The 22,147-nt window shown below is 34.7% G+C and overlaps 1 protein-coding gene across 5 annotated transcripts in view; it reads right to left on the bottom strand.

Annotated features, from left to right (window-relative positions):
- Positions 1–22,147, bottom strand: part of LOC131033924 (inactive poly [ADP-ribose] polymerase RCD1) — a 55,680-nt gene that overhangs the window by 24,517 nt on the left and 9,016 nt on the right. For 4 of the 5 annotated variants that reach the window (XR_009103720.2, XR_009371602.1, XM_057965245.2 and 1 more), the window contains exon 7: positions 1,317–1,421. The exons of the other annotated variant lie outside the window; for it this stretch is intronic. Coding sequence is in view for 2 of the 4 variants with exons in the window: in XM_057965245.2 (XP_057821228.1) it covers positions 1,317–1,421 (105 nt within the window). In the remaining 2 variants the exon portion in view is untranslated. The remainder of the gene's footprint in view (positions 1–1,316; positions 1,422–22,147) is intronic. 5 annotated transcript variants of the gene reach the window in all.

The following is a 22,147-nucleotide window of genomic DNA, read 5'->3' as shown; positions in this document are numbered from 1 at the left end:
TTAATCAAGCAAGAGGTTTCAGTTTACTTTGGCATGGACCAGGAAATGTTGCCTTCAGTTTCTTGCTGTAATGTGTAGGCAATCACAGAAATATAGGTGGAATTTAATCCTCTATGCAAAGATGTTGGGATTGCAATGAATATGCTTCCGGATCTCCACCAAATCATTACAACATCTTGTTCTCTCACATCATGGTAGTATTCTAGAGGTTATGGTAGTATTCTCATAAATTTTTAATTATAATTTAATATATTACAATTTTAAATATATTATATTATAATGTTTTGGAAACTTATTTTAATCAATAATGTATTCAAATTTAATATAATATTATATTATTTTTATGAATTTATTATTTATATTTTATTAAATCAACTTTATAAAGGTGAATTTACTCACAAACTTTTTTCCAAATTTTTTCCCCTTGCCAACTCCATATGAATTTTATTGTTGCCAAACACAGTCAAACTCGAACCTTGTGACAAGGTTACAGGTGATGGTGCCACAGATAGGGCTGGTGAGCAATAAAGGTGCACTTCAATATCGCTTTATGATATCTGTGTATCGTTCTACATTGCTATGTTGCTATACGTCTTTCAGATTATTCCAGTCCATGTTATCCATGATTTTGTTTATTTGGTTGTTCCTGGTTATTGTAGATATGTGACCCTTCATAGGTCACACAGGATTTTGATCTTTACAGCTATGTATATCTTTTTGAATGTGGTGAGGCATCCATATAGATTTTCACTCAAAACTAAAAACTAACAAGATAACTCTGAATGCTTCTTCAAATTGCAGCATATTTGTAAATTTGTACCACTTCTTCCAAGATCACTATATTTACTTAAAAGAATTTATAAGGATGACACTAACTGTACCGCATAAAACAATGCTATTATAATGTCCATAGATCAGACATTTTGCTCCATACTTCCTTCTCTAATGACCACCAAACATTATTTTTTCTCACTAAAGGATTAACTACTGTTCCCACAACCCATCTTCCAAAATGCAATATCAACATAAAAGCAAGGAAGTCTATCTGTCCCACAATGCTTTAGGCATTCTATTGTGAAGTAGATCAGCAAAGTGAAGTACTGGAGAAAGGTGCTTGAAATATGAGTCCAACCCACTCATGGCACTTCAAACCATCATAAATAATTATTTGCATTAGGAACATGGATGTCAAACAATTGGAACACTTGCAAAACTGGTTTATAGTAAGAGCAATTAGATTGGAATGACATATCTTCAGCTTTAAATAAACTGTAGGCCACCATTCATCTTATATAAATTCAGAATCAACACACTACCTTATTCCCCAATAAAGCAAACCCACTTTTTGAGTGCACTTTCTCGTACTGAATACCAGAACAAAGACCTTCCTCCACTTCATCGTGACCTTGCATCCCAATTTTCTGTGTAAATACAAGAGGTAGCATACAATTAGCAAACATGAATTACAATCATATAGTTAAGGTAATAAACATTCAAAACTATAATTCTTATGTTATAAAAACACATAGAAAACGAAAAATTACAACAATCACACAATCTTGTCCAGCCACCAGAAGAGAAGACCTTGACAACAATAGTTTCTTTGGCAGCAAACCTCCATGTAAACTCTATTGCGTCATAACAGGACTAAACATCTAAAAGCAAGTCGAAGTTTCCAAAGACAAGTTGTAAAGCTAACAATAACAAAGAGAATATTAAACGAAATATTTTGCAAGACTTGCAGATTATTTGCGATCTCTGTGAAATCCATGGATCCCCACTTAAATGGTATATCAAACATAAACGCATTATTAATAAATCACCCTTCAAATTTTCTATGAAGAACTCTTCTGTTATCTTGCACCTTACACAGATTCAAATAAAAATTGTACTCTAAATCTTGATAGCATGCCAAAAAAATCAATTTTAAATATTATTGGTAATTAACTACACTTCTATTCAACACATGGATCATAATGGATTCCATTTATTTGTTATCTCTGTAAAATCCATGGATCCACTTAAATGGTGTATCACACACAAATGCATTAATAAATTGCCCTTCAAATTTTATATGAAAAACTCTCTGTTATCTTGCAAGTTACACAGATTCAAATAAAAATTGTACTCTAAATCCTGATAGCATGCCAATAAATCAATTTTAAATATTATTGATAATTAACTACACTTCTATTAAACACATGAATCGTAATGGATTCCACCAAAACTTATGAGCCTCATTTTAAATGTTGTATTGAAAGTCTTGCTATCTCACTGATCCTGCAAATAGCAAAAGATAAGAAGCTAAACCAAACCCACAAGCAAAAACTCAAAACACCTCAAGCACAGCCTTTTCTTTGCATATGGTAGCTTGAATATCAATTCCCAACCAAGTGGTCTGCATATTCTCCTCAGACACCATCTCTCCTGCTATATTTATGATGCATATTCATCTTTCACATAAATAGCACAGTTATACAACCAGATCCTTAATCAAAATAAACAAAAGAGATTGTTTGTTGTTCTGCAATTCTGAAATTTTTATGTGAAACAAAAAAACCATGAATTACTATAACAAAATCCTAAATTTCATAACCTTTCATATATGAAAAGCAGCTATTGACCGATATACAAGAAATCATACCTCCATGGAGCACACATAATTTAGGTAGACAATACCTCTCAGAATAGAAAACACACGCCAAAATCAGGACCTGCTTTATTTTTTCTGTGACACTTTGTGCTAGAATTTCTAACAAATGCATTCATTTTGGAATGACACTGTGACTCCTTATTTGCAGAAAAACACTACCAGTGAACTCTCCTAAATAATATCTTATCCACAAAAAAGCTCAGGGGTCATTTTGACACTGTTTACTACTTCAGTTGTATGGTTCGTTCATTTAAGGTAAACTATTTCTGTCCTTCATAGTTTATGTTGGATACCAAAATCTTGGTTTTCTCTGCTCTTGTGGGAAATAGCAAGAAGCCCAAGCAAAGTGCATAGATTAACTTTTAAATTGAAATTTCTTGACTCATACAGACCAGTCACTTGGATGAAGAGCAAAACAATGAACAATATTGTTTAAGAGCCCTCACTTATTTGACTTACTTTCTTTTTGAGTTCTTTCTGTTTAGCACTGAACCATGTTGTACTGTTTTTGCCTTTATACATTTCCAGATTTAGCACTTGCCTCTTCATCATTAGAACTGTCCTCTTTTCCACACTGCCTCTTGATAAAAAAAGTGGAACTTAATATTGACCATGCAAATCGAACAAGAAAAAATATACAAATGTCCTGATTCTGACTGGTGAGAGCCAAATAGGACTCCAATTTAATACACCACCCTTATTAAAACTGCTAACAAGAGGAAATACCACCATTCAATGGGGATGCATCCCTGGCCTTCACAAGCCTCTGAAACATCTTATGGACCTCTATTAGTAATTTCGAGAGGGGTCCCAATCCTTTAGGAGATCTACATTGTTTTTACAAAACGGAATTAGACTAAGTTACTGGTTCGGGTTCGGGTTCGGAGGCGCGAACCCGGTTCGGGAAAAAAAATTGCCTTTTGGGTTCGCCCATACATGTGTGTGTGTGTGTGTGTGTGTTTGTTACAAAATTACAAATAATATGCTACTTCATCATTGATCAGTGGCAAATACCAATTGATAGTTCAGAATTTCAATATTATCATATTATGTCATATGCCATATAACATATATCAATGTATCATAGATTCATATATGTCTACGTGAACCCAGGGTGAACCCACAGGGAAAATTGCGAACCCTGTCAGAACCCAGCACGGATCGATTCGCATTTGGTCCCCAAAACCCATATCTTAGGAATTACATCATCCAAATAGATTATGATACAGTTACCAATAAGATCCCTAAAAGCAATATCCATGGTATGCTGAAAGGTGGCAAAGCATTGATCAAACCAAAAGCTTGCCTTCCATAAATAAAAGTCCTCTATTACGTAGTAAATGCAATCTTAGTGGCGTCCTTACGATCTGCCACAACATGATTGTATCGTGAAATACATCATTTGAGAAGCATTCACTAACTACAACACTTCATCCAAAGATGGGACTGGGTTACTATCCTACTTTGAAGCTTTGTTCAAATTGCTAAGTCAACACAAAGATGCATTTCACCAATCTTATTGTGAACAAGAACCAGAATTGCAACCTACATAGAATATCTATTACGTAGTAAATGCAATCTTAGTTGCGTCCTTACGATCTGCCACAACATGATTGTATCATGAAATACATTATTTGAGAAGCATTCACTATCTACAGCACTTCATCCAAAGATGGGAATGGGTTACTATCCTACTTCGAAGCTTTGTTCAAATTGCTAAGTCAACACAAAGATGCATTTCACCAATCTTATTGTGAACAAGAACCAGAATTGCAACCTACATAGAATATCTAACAGGAAAACAATTTAGGCTAACGACTTTTCCAACTCATTTAAAATGAGAGGTTCCAACAGAAGATTCACAAGTCTCTAAATTTGACGGAAAGGTTTTACATCTAGTTTTCAAGGCAGCAATATTACTAATAATACACAACATATACTTTTAAATCATCATAGCTCCATGCTATCATATCCCTATAATCTCTGGGTGGATGAATCATTCCTTCCTTTTCTCTTTCTCCGTGCAAGCCTCTCCCAAGAAAATATGCATGTCTCTCATTATCTTCTAAATTGTATGTACCAAATAACCCTCCTTCAAATGGAGCTGAATCTACATTTTGATCTTGATGATCCATGTCAAAAATGCATTCCAATGAAATGATATCTTTAGGGCTAATTTTTGTCTGCGGATCTACAACACCACTCTTCATCCATCTATGAATCATCTCTATTTTCTTTATCTATGATTTAAGATTCAAATCTGCTAAAACAAGTCATGAAATCAATAAGGTATTGTTCATCATTAAATACCAAGTCAAAAGGTTCGAATTCGAATTCGAATTCAACAGTCATAATATTCTAATTAAATTTGACAAAGGAAAAAATCAAAAAAAAAAATCTTATTAAATTCGCCTTATATAATTTTTGTTTATTTTTAAATATATGTAATACTTCTAATAAATATATAACTAATAATATAATTAATTTATTAAAAAATATATCTAATAATGTATATCGAATGCATTAAAAAATATACATAATAACATATTACTATATATTTTTTTAATGCATTCGATATACCTTTTACCTAATTACTAATTTATTACAATAAAAAAATAAAACTACATCAAACAATATCGAATACCTAATTACTATTGCTTGTAATTAACTAATAACTAATAAAATTCACAACATCGAATACATTACTATTACTCGATATTGTTTACAACACGGGAGCGATGTCAAAATAACTAACAAAATTTGAGGGCTTGCGCACCTAACTGAACAAGGGAGCGATTGCAACGGCTGCAACGGCGAGTACGGCAGGCGACAGTGATGGCAATGGCTGTGACAGTGACTACAACAGGCAGCAGTGATGGTGACTACAACAGGCGGCAGCAGTGATGGCGACTACAACAAGCAGCAGCGATGGCAGCCACAGGAGTGAGTTGTGTGTTTACAGAGGTTGTCTGCCCACTTTTTAGCAGAATTTTTTTATGGCCAAATTTGAACGATTTGATTTTTTCACAAAAGTTTGAAATTCGATTAAATTCGAACCTCGTCCATGAAAATTGTGTTAATTTTAAGCAATCAGATGTTAATCTAAACAATTAAATATAATCAGACTGTGAATGAACAGTAATAGTAATAAAACACAAGACAAAGACACCAATACCCTAGGAAAACCTCCCTCTTGGAGGTGAAAAACCCAGCCTTAAATATGATATGTATTATCTCAATTGTAGGCAACTACAATATAGCAGACTTATCTCAGATTGTTGTCCAAACAGCAAGTTGACAAGGTAATGAAGGATGCAGCCCTAATCAATAGTAGATGACCAAAAGAGAGGATCAGTAGAAGATGACTACAATAGGCTAGAGCAGAATTGCAAAAGATCTTGACAACTTCGCCCAACAATATCCTTGACTAAATTCGCACAAGTGAAGAGTTCGCTAAAATGTAGGAGAGCAGATTGCATTTCTAATGATTGTGTAAATGACATCCTCCAATCGGCTTGCAAGATAATTAATTAATATTATACATTTTCCCACGTTAGGTATTGGGTCCAGCCCAATAGTCATTGAATTGCCTTTCCACGTTACAATTGAGCTCAGCCCAATAACATAGTTAATTGTAACGTTACATTTGGGTCCAGCCCAATATCAATAAATTGAGATAATAAATATGAATTTTAATTGTCATTTGACAACATTAAAATTCGATAACCAGGTATCCGAACTTAGCTAACATTTTTAACACTCCCTCTTAGCTAGGGAGGATAACTGCCACATGTCATGATCCATTCATGACTTTCATCTTGCATTGCCCGCAAGAGTGAATGTATAAACTTCATAGAGTATACCTATAGTAAACACATAAATATCATGAACTCGTTTCATGATATCTATCTTGCATTGCCCGCAAAGGATAGACCCACCTTGCATAGCCTGCAGGAGGTGGAAGAGGTCTTACACCTCAGCCTTCACCCAGAGGAGGACACATTGTCACCTTGCATTGCCCGTAGAGGGTGGAAGATGCAAAACTGAATTGCATCACTAAGATTGAGACTCCCTCTCAATCAATGTTGTGTTCTCCACCATTCCAAGCTTCTCTATGAAGTACTCAAACTTCACCTGAGCTAGAGGCTTGGTGAGAACATCCAAAACCTGTTCATCAGTGCTGATATATTTCAGCTGGATGGCATCTCTTTGTGCCATATCACGAATATAGTGATAATGAGTTTCCACATGTTTTGACCTGTCATGAAACACAGGATTGTTAGACATTTGAATACAACTCTGATTATCACAATAAATAACAGTGGATTCCCAAGGTTGTCCAAACAACCCAGCAAGAAGCTTGCGAAGCCAAACTACTTCTCTAGTTGCCACACTTGAGGCAATGTATTCAACTTCTGCAGTACTTAATGCAACAGAGGACTGTTTCCTACTGGCCCAAGAGATCAGAGCAGAACCCAAGCTGAAACAGATTCCTGAAGTGCTTTTCTTGTTAGTAACACTTCTAGCCCAATCAGAGTCAAAGTAGCCTTCCAAATTGATTGTTGTGTTGATCGAATACTTCAACCCATAGCCAATTGTTCCACGCAAGTATCTCAAGATGTGCTTGGCTACCACCAAGTGAGCATGCTTTGGTTGGTTCATGAATTGGCTAAGTGCACTCACTACATAGCAGATATCTAGTCTAGTGTTGACTAGATACATCAAGGATCCAATCAACTGCCTGTACTCTAAAGGATCTGCAAAATCAAAGTTAGCTGAAGAAATACTCAACTTCTTCAAGTTAGTTTCCATAGGAGTAGACATAGGTTTACAATCCATCATGCCAAATCTTTTCAATATATCGATAGTATATTTAACTTGACTTAGAATAATTTCATTAGGGCTTTCCTACACTTCTAACCCTAGAAAGTAATGCATTAGACCTAGATCCTTCATTTCAAATTCAGTAGCTAATTCTTTCTTACACCTAATGATGAGACTATCTTCACCAATTAGAAATAAATCAACAACATATAAAACCAGAATTAGCAATTCACCATTTAATACTTTAAAGTAAATGTTAGGGTCAGCATCATTCTTATAAAATCTTAAACTAAGTACTTATCAATTCTTTCATACCAAGCTCTAGGAGCTTGCTTGAGGTCATAGAGAGTTTTCTTCAATCTGCACACGAGTCTCTCTATTATGAATCTCATAACCTTTAGGTTGTTCAATATAGACTTCTTCCTCAATAACACCATTAAGGAAGGCATTCTTTACATCCATTTGATGTAATTTCCAACCTTTGGCTGGGATGTAAATTTTCAACCTTTGGTTGCAGCAATAGCTATAATAGTTCTAATAGAAGTATATCTAGCAACAGGAGCAAATGTTTCTTCATAATCTATGCCTTCCTTTTGAGAAAAACTACGATCTACAAATCTAGCTTTATATTTCTCTATACTACCATCAGCAGCATGTTTAATTTTAAACAACCATTTGGAAGAATCAACAAACTTAACTTTAGGTCTAGGCACAACATCCCAAACATCATTCTTGATGATGGATTGATACTCTTCGTCCATAGCTAACTTCCATGCTTGCTGGTTCATAGCTTCTTCTATGCTAGATGGTTCAACCTCAATGATGTTGCACATCATTGCAACATAGTTAGGGAGCTTCTGATGTTGCACATCTCTGAAAGTGCCACTAGGAGCTGCAAACTTTTCTGCATCTTGAATTGTGCTTCTAACCCGAAGGGATCTTTTCTTCCTAACTGCAATATCTCTAGGTCCATCAATTGGAACTAGAGGCTCAGGAGGATCATCATGCTCAATAGGTTCAGGAGGCTCAATAGGCTCCCTCTGAATCTCAGGGTTAGTATCAATATCCATATCTTGATTATCATTAACTTCTTTACCATTATCAATATGAGAACATTTAGATTTCTTGAAAGCAATATTTTCTTCAAAGGTGACATCCCTACTTACCTCAATGTACCTTTGACCAGGAATGTAGATGTGAAATGCCTTGGAAGATTCACTATATCCAACAAGGATACACTTCTTCCTAGAAGGCTCTAACTTAGTCCTCTTTTCCTTTGGCACATGAACATAAACAGGACTTCCAAAGATCCTTAGGTGGCTGATATCTGGCTTGACTCCTGTGAAAGCTTCCTCAGGAGTTATGTTCTTCAGAACATGGTAAGGACATCTATTTTGAATGTACACAGCAGTCTTGGATGCTTCAGCCCATAAGAAGATCTGCAGGTCCTGATAGTGAATCATAGCTTTGGCAGCTTCAACAATGGTTCTATTCTTTCATTCAGCTACACAATTTTGCTGAGGATTGTAGGGAACACAAAACTCCCTCTTAATTCCTGTTTCTGCACAAAAGTCATTGAAGCTAATTGAGGTGTATTCACCTCCATTGTCAGATCTTAACACTTTAATCATTTTACCAGACATATTTTCAGCTAGAGCTTTAAATTCTTTAAACCTACTTAACACTTCATCAAATTTTAAATTTTAGAAAGTAAATCCAAGTCTTTCTAGAAAAATCATCTATAAATGTTACATAGTATACAAATCCGCTAGGTGAAGGAACAGACATAGGTCCACTTAGATCAAAATGAACAAGTGCTAGTTCTTCTTTAGCTCTACTTTCACTTTTATGAAATGGACTTTTAGTGTTCTTACCTAATGCACAACCTTTGCAAGCATCATCATGAGATTGATTAAGTTTAGGCATACCTTTAACCATCCTTTCAAGTGAAGGAAGTGCCTAGTAGTGAAGATGATCGAGCCTTCTATGACATAGCTTGCTAGATTCAGGAGCTTCATGAATGAGTGCTCCGATGGGGTTAGCTGAAAGCTTATACAAACTATCATATCTATTTCCAATAACATGAGCAGATTTAATACTAGATTTCTTAGGCCATGCAAGTACTTTACCCTTAGAAAATGCTATTTGATAACCTTTATCTTCTAGTGCAAAAATAGAAATTAAATTCCTCTTAATTCCAGGGACAAATAAAATATCACTAAGATGCAAGGACATACCAAATTCTAAATTTAAAGAAGTACTACAAAAGCCTCTTACTGAATATTGTGCATCATCACCAATTACCACATGAAAATTGGACTCTTTCTCCATCAAGTCTGAGATATGCTCTCGATATCCCGTGATGTGTCTAGATGCACCACTGTCGATCAACCAAGTGTTGCTATCGGTTGGCACATTGTTGGACAAAGCAGAAATGAAAAGATAGTCTTCATTATCCTCTGAGTTTGCAACTTCATTAAGGTTGGCCTCCCCTTGCATGGGCGAATTTTGACGTTCTTTGGCATAATGTCCAAACTTGTCTCATCTGAAGCAACGGACACGCGAAAGATCCCTTGGCTTCTTCCTTGAATCGAAAGCTGGAGGTTTGAAGTCTCTATCTCTTTTGAAGTTGTTCTTCTTCCAATGGCCTCCCTTCCTTCTAACATGTTGAGATGCAAGCACGTGTTGATCTCCTCCATGAGAGCCTTTATGCATTTCTCTGGCAGCTAGACGTGACTCCTCTTGAATGCAATCTAACCGGAGGTGATCGAAGGAAGTGAATTCAGCTCTTCCACTTATGCTTTGAATGAAGGGATCCCAAGAGTCAAGAAGACCATTCAACGCAATCATGACAATATCCTTGTCCACAACCTCGCTTCCAATGGTGCTGAGTTGGTCCTTCAATTCTAAAATCTTCATGAAGAAGAACATGACTTCTTGACAACTTCGCCCAACAATATCCTTGACTGAATTCGCACAAGTGAAGAGTTCGCTAAAATGTAGGAGAGCAGATTGCATTTCTAATGATTGTGTAAATGACTTCATCTTGAAGTGGATTATATATCATCCTTTTGGTGCTAAACATCCTCAAGTCGGCTTGCAAGATTATTAATTAATATTATACATTTTCCCACGTTAGGTATTGGGTCCAGCCCAATAGTCATTGAATTGCCTTTCCATGTTACAATTGAGCCCAGCCCAATCACATAGTTAATTGTTTCCCACATTACCATTGGGTCCAGCCCAATATCAAATTAATTGAGTATTAATTGAGATAATACATATGAATTTTAATTGTCATTTGACAATATTAAAATTTGATAATCAGGTATCCAAACTTAGCTAACATTTTCAACAAATCGCTGTATTCTGTGACTTAAATTAAATACATAGAATTTCCCAAAAGTATCCAAAATTGATAGAGTACAAATCACCACCAACGTCAATGTGGAGGTCACTATTGTTCCTAGAGTACTTGTAGCTACCATTGATGAGTCCACTATTGGTTCTTTCTACAAGGAATAGTCTGGATGTTGAATGCATCAAAGTGTTCAGGCAAATTCCAAACAAGATTGCAGTCATATAATAGTCATTTGTTATTGTAGACACATGTTCCTAGAGTACTTGTAGCTACTATTGATGAATCCACTATTGGTTCTTTCTAAAAGGAATAGTCTGCATGTTGAATGCATCAAAATGTTCAAGCAAATTCCAAACAAGATTGCAGTCATATAATTGGCATTTGTCATTGTAGACACATATAATACACATTTGTTATTTGTTATTTGTTATTGTTTAATTACCAAATCCAAATCTCGAAAAATCTGTAAGTTGTTGTAAAGCCCCCCTCCTTTTTTGGGGTCCATTCCAGCATCCTTAGAAACTATAAACATTTATTATTGCAGGAATATTGGCTTCTAACTTGTTTAATTACCAAATCCAAATCTCCAAAAACCTGGAAGTTGTTGTAGAGTCCCGTTTTTTGGATCCATTCCAACATCCTTCGAAACTTCGACTTTATTGGAGAGCACCAGCTTTATCGAAAAAATGTTTTGACACTGGTAAAGAGGTTCTAGAGCCAAAATGAGTACAATTGTAGTATTTGTGTACGGATCCACAATGTTGGGAGCACTCCAAACATCATGCAGAATTCCATATCTTGGAAGGACACCAACTTTCATACAGACTGATATCATATGCATTTGAGGTATTGGTGGTGTGGTCAAATTTCATATTTTCAGCTATTTTAATATTTTCCATAAAACCTTGGGATGATTCAAAAGGGAAAATTAATTAAATAATTAAATATTAAAGTTGTCAAAAAAAAAGTAAATTAAATGACAAACTTATATTTTATTATTTAAAAAGGTATTTTAGTGTGCAGATAAAGGGTCCCTAGGCTCAAGTTGCTGAAAAGTGGTCATAACAAAAGTTAATGTTCTTTGTTTAGAAAAATAAAATATTTTTTTCAAAAGGAAAAAAAAAAGATTAAAAAGCAAAATATCTTTTTTTTTTTTTTGAAAAAACAATGTAAAAGCTATTTAAACAAGGCTTGAGAAAAGAGTTTGCACATCTATTGTTCATTATAAAATTTGCTTTGCTTGAACGATTGGACTCTGTTCATCTTCTACACCTAAAATGAAAACCCTCCTCGCCATTTGAAAGTGATTTCATCAAGAAGTCATCTGTGCTGAAGATAATTGGGTTTGGGAACGAAAAAACTCAAGATCCATTCGACTGATTTCCTACAGAGGTTGCACATGCACTAAATGTTATGGAATTTGTGGAGATTTGCACTGAAGAATTAAAAAATCATTAGCAGGTTTGTTTTATTTGGTTTCCAATACAATTGCAGATTAAAAATTGAGAGTTGATAACTATAAATCATTTAATTGCAAATCATATCAGAGCAACAAGAGGAATTCCCGTATGCATATGAGATATCTGACACACGTATATTTATGCATTGTTCTATTCTTGGACCAATAGCAAGTTGCATTTTCCTTATCTGATTTAGCAAAAGATTAAACTGAATCTACGACATACATCCCAAGTTCCCAACTATCAATAGAAACAGAGGCGGCTCAATTTTCTTCATGTACATAGTTACATTAACATTTGCCACCTTACTCATTTCTTTTTTCCTCGCTAAGTGATTAAGCTTTGATTAATGATTCATTTTAACAAATTAATTGGACAAAATCAAATACAGATCTTCAACAATATAATAATCAGATTTGTTTTGTTCTAAAAGTTTTTTAGTCTAAACAACTAGGTTATTGCCAGCATAGAGATTAGAAGAGTTAGAAGCATTGTTTGCTGGACTAGAGGACGTAAAATGTTTGTTAAGAAGCTGAAACTTCCCCCAAACTATCTCCAGGCTCATTATTACTCTAAGACTCTCAGAAGAATTAGGTTTCCAAAACTAAGCATTCCCATGATTCCTATCATTATACCCACGATTTTCATCCATTTTCAACAGCTCAGGATTATTTAGGTTAAGCAAGGTTTTCTGAATTGAAACAGCCCCCCAATTACAGCATAAACAATTCACATTGTCCACAAGAATAACAATGTCTCCATTACTAGGTCAAGTAATCCACTATCTATACAAATTGAAGTTCCTACCACTGTTGTTATTTACTTGTTGACTCTGTACAACTACTCTTTGTGAAACTAACGTAACATTGTTCAAATTCATATATTTTCCAATTCTAAGCTTGGTATGGATAGTTGACTAGGTCCCAGCTAATTAGTTGCATTACCTGTAGACATGTGAGGATTCCAAAACGCATGTGCAACTAGCTGATCGTGTGTTGGTGTTATATGATTAAGAACATTGTTTGTAGCCATGTGATTGCTTAAGAACACAGTGATGATTTACTAATTATTAACATGAAGCATTACTTGATTCAACAGTGCTGGAGTAAAAACTTGCTTATGAATTTGATGCAAAGCACTTGAATTAGATTTAGCATTGATATTTGTTATATGAGTGCGTGATTTTGGGATTTGATAGTGATAAAGTTGTTAATGCAGCTCCTCTCACAAAAATAAAAAATCAAGGGATCTAGAGCTCTTAAATACAATTGTACAACATCTTTTGCAGAAGAATAAAGCACTACTAACCTACTGAATGTTTTATTAAACCGAGCATTTAATAGTCTCATAGGTTCATTGAAATCCCTAAGAGTTGTAGCGAACTGACAATACAAAACAAAGAAATTATGGGCAATCTAAAATAATTGATAAAAGCAGTCTCCATTGCAACCCAAGAGATTATAGATCCAATAAGAAAGCATCCTTACGTATGTTTGTATGTATTCCTCAACTATTAACTCCATGTTTATATCTTGTCAGTATCTCCATTTTTTGATAGCTCATGGATTAGACTTGCTATATTCAAAGGCATATTTCCTAAGAGCCCATAATTTGGGGCATCCATTTGTTGATTCTAAGCATAGTTCCATGGAGTTTCCTGAAGAGGGGATGCAGGCACGGGGTCCAAAGGCCTAAGTTTGGGGATGACAGGGTGAAGGCATGAGGCAGCGCTGAAATACATATTATACATGAAAAAATAATTATAACAAGATGTACAAGTATAAGAATTACAAATTAAATTTTCACGAACTAGTTTCAAAGATTGGAATTTCCATTTTGAAATGACCATCAACTTGTCATCACTCCTCTTCTTGCCTCCTCCTCCACCCTCTTGCTCTTCATTCTCACCCTTTCACTGTACACTTCCAGCTCCCACTATCAGGTTCTTGTTGATTTTTTTTTTGTGAATTAAAAAAGAGGATATGAGGCAGTTTGATAGAGTTTGTGGGTTAGGCTTTGGGCACAGGCTTTGAAGAAAAAAAATCAATTATTTTTTGTTGTTTCATCATGAGAGACACCTAGGCATCCCCTAGACATTCGAGAGACTCCTCTCCAACGTCTTGGGAATGTCCCAACATCCACAGCAAGGGGACATCACCCCATGTCCTAGAAATGCAAGGTTCTTTTTTATGTGGTGGGGGAGGGGGGTGACACGTCCCCATGGACCACAGATTCTAAGGTAAAGCAATAGAGTTGATCAATTGAGAATCTGCCTAGAGATCAACAAATAAATTCCTAGGATCAAAAGGGAATATTGTGGATATAGATGGACTATTGGAAGCTTGAGCAGCACTAGATTCTGATTTCACTAATCTTCTTATTTAAGTTAGATTTTAGCCATTCCATTTTAATAGATTCTGACCCTGTGGTGATTCTCTTAAGTTGTAATTTCAGGCCCTCCTGTCACCAAATATGACAATGTGTGCTTCAACACACAAACATAAGTGGAACAGGTTGTTCCTTCTTGAAAGGGAATTTCTTGAATTTCTTCCCCCCAGGTTTACATCACCGAGTCTTGGAACACTTGGGTGACTTAGAGATTCATGATAACTATTTCAACAACGGATCCTAATAGAAACTAGAGAAAATGACACACAGTCTTGTTTGCAAATCTGCCCTTATTAGCAGATGAGATTCAAAAGTTTAAACATGCCTAATTTAAGATCTAATCCATCATATCCTTGCACAATTTATAGAAATAAATACTTGTAACCAAATTAATTCAGCACTTCAAAAACAGAGCACAAGCTTGATTCAATTTAATTCAAGTGCAAATGGTAACTTAGTCCTACTTCTAATAGATTTTAAAGAAAATGCAAAAGATAGAAGGGTAAGGAGAAAGTTTAAGCTAAGTTACCGAATCGGGTACGGATACGGGTACGGGTACGTAGTTTCGGTACGCGGATACGTCAATTTTTTTGGAGGGGGTTGGGTACGTTTTGGGTACGCCTCTTTAATAAACATATGAAATCATAAATATATACATATTTAATACCTAAAACTTTAATGTCATAATAATATAAATCTATATTATATTAAATTTATAAGTTTATGAACTATTATCTTAATACCATATTAATATAAAGTTATTTGATATTATTGAGTTTTTAAACATGTTAAATATTAATAATAAATATTAACAAAATAAAAGTAAAACTATATTCCTATAACTATTTTTCAAAACCTGTTAATATAAATACTACTTATTAGGTCATTCATAAAATAACACATGTATAATAATAATAAAAATAATTAAATTAACAATAAATATTAAATAATATTTAATTTAATATTAATTAATATAATTTAATATAACTAATTTAAGTTTAAATTTAATAAACAATAGAATTCATTAAAATAATTGTAAGCTTCTTAATGTTAATAATAATAATAAACGATATTAAATTTAATAAAATTTTAGTAAATTAAAAACCTAAAATTAAAGTTAAAACACTTCCGTCGAACACAACTTTGGTTTTATCTCCGTCGGGAAGAAGCTATTCGAATGGATGGAAGAGTGAATCTTCGTTGGGAGGTGGCTACTTTGCCCTCGTCTGCCCTCATTTGACCTCATCGTGCGTCACCTCCCCTCGTCTGCCCTCGTTGTGCGTCGCCTCGCTGCGTCGTCTATGCTTGCATCTGTTCTAAAAAAACCCCTCGAAATCCACATTCGACATTGACTCGTCAAAAACGCCACAGAATCGAAAAATAAACGCCACGTCATTCCAAATACGTTGGGATTCATGGTTGAAAACGCGGATACGTTTCAGAGGGCAAATGCAGGAACCCTGTTCGATTCCACAGGGATTCCAGTTCGAATCCGAATCTGATTCGAAGCGTACCCGAATCCAGGTCAAAACCTAGACGTACCGGTAACTTAGAGTTTAAGAATAAGTTTGTTTTATCCTGCTACCAAATCTAATTCTGAAAGCAAACAAATTCAAATTGAAACCAATCTTAGCTGGACCAATCTTCACACAATCAAAAACATAAGATGGTGCAATCTTCCAAGGATAAATCAATCATGAACACAAGTGCAAACGACCAACATATTCCATGCACAGATTGAACATACAAAATCTCACAATCCTCTGTGGAAAAGATACCCTGAGAACTAATCAACTAGAATGCTCAAGTTGAACAGAAACAACCTCACAATCAGCAACACTCAATATATAATATGAAGCACTCAATTGAGTTGACTGAAAGTCTCAGTGAATTGCAGATAAGACCTTAAAATTCAAATATCAAATTAACAAATTATGAGAAAATGCTGCTAAGGAAATTTAAGATGAATATCACAATCAAACAGATGTAAACCCTACTAAGCAGGGTCTTGTATGTGTTGAAGACAAAGCTACAGAATATTAGTGTCACTGGGCAATGGGCTCAGCCAAGCTCTCAGATATGAAGGTGTCAAAAGGCAAGTATCACTCCTAGCAAACCATGCAATAAAGAGCATGCAAGTGATAAAACAAGAAAAAACAGATGATATCTGATCCCTAGGCCACATTACAATGGCAAATAACAAGAAGCAGTGGAAGGCAACGATGCAAATGGAGGATTGGTATCTCAAATGCATCAATTAAATCTCATTTCCTGTTAATGGTGAGTTTCCAATCCTCTTTATAGGTCAAGAAGTAATTAGTGAGAAAGAATGATTTTCAGGTTGACAGTTGATTTGTGATGTGATGCTTTATAGCATAGGCTAGTTGATTTACATGAATGAATGACAAAAAATTGGTTAAAACACAAAAAGGCTTAACAAAGATTTATTCAAGCACAGAATGATTTTTGTGCTCCTATGTCAATTATGGAAGTTAGAACGTGTATCTTAGCCAATGGTCCTTGGTTCTTAAATAAGTTGATGTTTTAATGACAATGTAGTTTCTGAAATTTAATCTAATGACTGAGACATTCTCAATCATGCCAGTTTGCATAGTGTTACTTATCTACCACTCCAATTCTAGGCGGATTATTGTTTCAAGGGATAAGTAATTTGTTAGATCAATTCTTGTACAGACCTGAAAAGAGATGGTTTGCTTCATTCTACTTCCAGCAAGATTCAAATAGAGATGGGTATCTCTAAAGATTTGATAAAGGAATATTGTTTGCAAGTAGAAGAGAGAATATGAAACAAATTTTAAACTACAAAAACATTTTGTTTAGATGTAGGTGTTACTTTCAAGTAGGGCATATTACTAGATTGTTGAAAAGAGAAACTGGAAAAACTGTAAAACGGGAAAACATGGTGGCAAGGGGGCTAGATTTTCAAATTTGTCAATTAAAAGTGTAGCTCCAGATTCATCCAATGACAAGTAAATGACAATGGTAGATAGCACTGATGTGGAGAAGCAATCTAATGCTCCCATATTTAATGCTGCTTTAGGTTGTTTTGTGGCTGCCATCACCTCCCAAATACTCCAAAATAGTAGGCCAATCTCAGTCTCAACAAGAACATTCTCAGAAAGGAAAAAAGAAAGCTTTTGTTAGTATAGTAGAGATTAAAGACATGCCTGAAGAACCTATTTTATCTAAAAAGGTGCAAGCAGTGCTACATCTGTTATCTCAAAAACAGTTGGTTGGTAGGATGGTGGTGTCAAGTTGGCCACCAACTCTTTCAAACGAAGAAGAATGGGGAAACTCTAACTATTTTCAAGAATCCTTAGTAGCAACAATCAATCAACCATTGTTGAGTTCTTCTTATACAGATTATGAAGCAGAAAAGTCATTGTTTGGATAGAAAGAGATCAAGCAAAGGAAGAAGAGCTAAATTTCAGCCTGCATGCCATATATTAGTTAGATCAAGAAGAAGAAAGGAAAAACTGTGGCACGGTGTTACATGGAAACGCATTTCCACCCTAAAGGCACACGTTTCGGAACAGAAATGGTTTCGGGGACAGGGGGACAGCCAGAAATGTTTCCAAGCCATCCCCAATCAAGCAAAATTTTTTGAAACCGTCCCAGAAACTTGAAAACGGTCAACAATTTGGTCTCCCCTGATGGCTGGGGACAGCCAAGTCCCCCGACCCGTCCCAGGGACAAACTGCTGTTTCTAGCGGCAAGAGGCATTAAAAATCAGTTTTTTTATTAAAATATATTTTTTATTGCAGCGAAAATGAATGGATTAATTATTAAATTAATTTTCAATATCGATATTTATTATTAAAAAATTAATTTTAATCAATGGAAGCAATATTCAAATGAAATATGATATCGATATTATATGATACATTGATACAATGATAAATGAATCTTGATATATGAAATGATACTTTAAGTGTTTAACTTTTCATTCTGTTGAAACTTGCAGCCTTTGCTTATTTAAATATTTTGATATATGATATGATACTTGATAGTGATACTTTTCATTGTTTCAATGAATTATATCTGTGAATGTTTGAAATTGAAAGTTGAACTCATTTGATTCATTTCATCATGATGCTAATTTATGTTCTTATTCTATGATGATTCAATGAATATAGACTTAGAATCTAGAATCTGATTTATAAATATTATTATATTGCTATGATGAATGTTTACTGTGTTACAATGTTATATATATTTCAGATTTCACTATATATATATATACATATCTCTCTCTCTCTCTCTCTCTCTCTCTCTCTCTCTCTGTTTGTTGAATGTTTACTGTGTTACAATGTTATATATATTTCAGATTTCCCTATATATATACATATATATATCTGTCTGTGTGTGTGTGAGCCCTGTTGTCCCCTACTCCAGGGAAAAAATATGTCCCGGAAACCCCTTTCCCTGTCCCCCGGTCTTGGAAACTCAGGGTAACATAGATGTAGCATCATTTAATATAGTGGTTTAATAGATTTTGTTTGTTTTGCTTGTTTTGGTCATGTTTTATGTGTAGTTGGGAAGAGGGCCCATATATAGATCCCCCAATAATTCAATTAAAAAAAGAACCTTGGTATGTTGTAACTCAGATTGGAAAACCACAAAACAAACAAAAATAATAGCAAATGGTTTTTAACCCTTAACAATGTCAATTTTTTGGAATTTATATGTTTCCTAAAGCGAAAAAAATTTGCTCAATTTCCCTCCAGTCAACTATAAAGTTGAATTCAATTAGAACTTCCAAAATAAATATCTCCAGAATTTGAGGAGAGTTAGCCCTAATTCACTTTTAAGTAATATTTTGTCCTTTTTGAGATCATCATGGTGCAACCATCTCTTTAACATGGTCTCATTTTCAAATATCAGCTCCCACAATCTTCGATCTTCAACAGGTCCACAATAAGAAATGCCAATTGTTCCATTTGAATGACCCCATCGCACAACTCCAATAGTAATCAAAATCAACAAGAAGCCATTCATGCTATTCTAGGCAATCATCAACCGTGTCCAATTGATCTACAGTTAGTAAAAATCCTACAACACACAAAAAAACGTTGAATTCCAATAAACATTAAAAAACAAGTTAATTTATTTATGATCCTTGTGAAAATCATTAAATGAGATCAAATTGTACATATCCAGTTCAATAATCTTATTAAATAAAGACAAGTGACCGAGTTGTATTGATTACTTCTCTTTGATTTAATTGAAAAGATCAGATTCTCTTTAATAAATCTCTTCCTCTAATCACAAAGCTTTACTTTATTTCTGTGATCCCTCATTCATATTCCAATTCAAGCATGGCATTATGATCCCCTTTGTTTTTAAATTTTATTGTTCTTCTCACAATCAAGTTCATAACAATTTCATGGTCAATACATGATCAACAATTATCACTGCACTCTCCTATTCCTGGAGTTTCTCTTTGTTTTCATGTTATCTCTTTGTATCAAGATTGTAAAGTAAAAGTCAAGCTTTAATGAACAATATCATATTTCCTATCATATCATAATGCATGTTCAAGTTAATTTTGTATGCATAGGTTGCAATTTGTTATTCAAAAAGTCTTGATAATTGCCAAGTCCATAATCAAAAGTTCTCACTCTTCATAGCATACAGGCCCATAGTTCATTTTTGTTAAACATGTGCCCATTAAACTTATCCTGAGTTCATGATGTGTTGAGCAAGTAGAATGACATTGTGGCAAATGAAATGAAAGTGTGCTCCTAACATGTTTAACATCTAAGACTCCAATGGCCCAACATAAAGCAACCAAGATCTACAATTCAGGCACTAACATTAGGGACAAAAATGTGTGGTAGCATTTTGCAATTTAGCCCTCATGCTGCCATGCCGCCTCCCTTTGGTGGTGACTGTAATATTCATGCATTGAGTTACAATGGGAATTAATGGTGTAAAATCATCACAAAAGAAGGCTTAATGGTAACAAGCAAGGCTAAAGCAGCAATGCATTCACTTTGCCATTTTTCCAATACACTAACATTGTGACAAGTCGTCCAAAAACCCCAAAAGAAATCTTATGTCTAAAAGGTCTCAATTATTCAAATATATGTCCTTAATAAAAAATGATGGCCTGTAATGAAACAAATTGCACAATGAAGAATATAATAATAAATACTTAACTAGTACTTGATAATAATATGCCACTTTGAGGGGAAAACCTCCTAATCCACTTTAAGGGGGATACCTCTGATTGTCTGCAATAAGAAGTAACACTCCACGTGATGATAAATAACTATACACTAACTCCTATACACACCTAATTAAGACTTGGCTGCCACCCAAGCTGACTTAGATACTTAACTGTAACCCCTAGGATGACCTAAACACGCATATATGATTATAATAATGATTATGTAACTTATCTAAGAATTAAGGTAGCCACAAGCCAACTAATTATGACCCAATACACACTATAGTGTTAGGGTATAGCATGGCCCATCATTATATGTCAACCTTAGTCCACAATAGCTCAGACAAGGTTCAAAGAGCCTGATTAAATCTAAAAACCATTCATGGACACTCTGCTGAACATAAAGATAATAATGTGCATAGTAACAGGGCCCACCATTCACTTACATTGTCAAGGTCACCATAAACAATGGGCGCACATCTAACAATCCTCACTAGTTGATTTTAGATCAATGGTTAGGTTTTAAACAAGCAAAGAATATATGAGTGGTTAACCTTTAGCCATTTCACCCCACAAATGATACCTGGCCACCCTAGTGTATGATTGTGGGGTAGAACCATCACAATCTTGCAATAAAACATGATATGACCAACCAGTCAAATAGCATATAATATTGCTTTATCCACGAGACTGATTGTTGATAACAATTGTGTTGCAAAGGGATCATTTAAGCCAAGGATGTGCAGTAATAGGTCAACAACAAAATAGAATAAAGCACAACAAAGGTGCAAATAAAGAAAGCTTTGGCCAAACTAAACGAGGGAAACCGGCCATTAAAACCAAGGTGACACACAAGGAAACATAGCACAAAGTTATCATTATAAATATAAATTGCACACCCAAATTAGGCCAAGCAGGAAATCTATGAGCCACAAAATGTAATTGATACAATTTAGCATAATGAATTTAGAATAAGGCACAAAGCATAGACACAAGTTACTACCTCATGTAGAATGCATGCATAAAGGGAACCATAGAAACATAAAACAAAACCACGGTACAAATATGAACAATAAAGTGTCGTCAAAACATAAAGAAGTTCATGAACCAAAATGAATGCTCTCAAATCAACTATTAAAAATGCCAAGAACAAATTTTGAACTGCAACAAGGCTGCACATATATAACAAAAAGCAATGTGTTTAATGATCATAGATCAGTTGAATTTCAAGAAGAGGGTCCCGAATTCAAGAAGAATTAGAGAATGTT

Source organism: Cryptomeria japonica, chromosome 2 (assembly GCF_030272615.1).
Source record: "Cryptomeria japonica chromosome 2, Sugi_1.0, whole genome shotgun sequence".
Classification (NCBI taxonomy): domain Eukaryota; kingdom Viridiplantae; phylum Streptophyta; class Pinopsida; order Cupressales; family Cupressaceae; genus Cryptomeria; species Cryptomeria japonica.
This window is presented reverse-complemented; position numbering and strand designations above follow the sequence as displayed.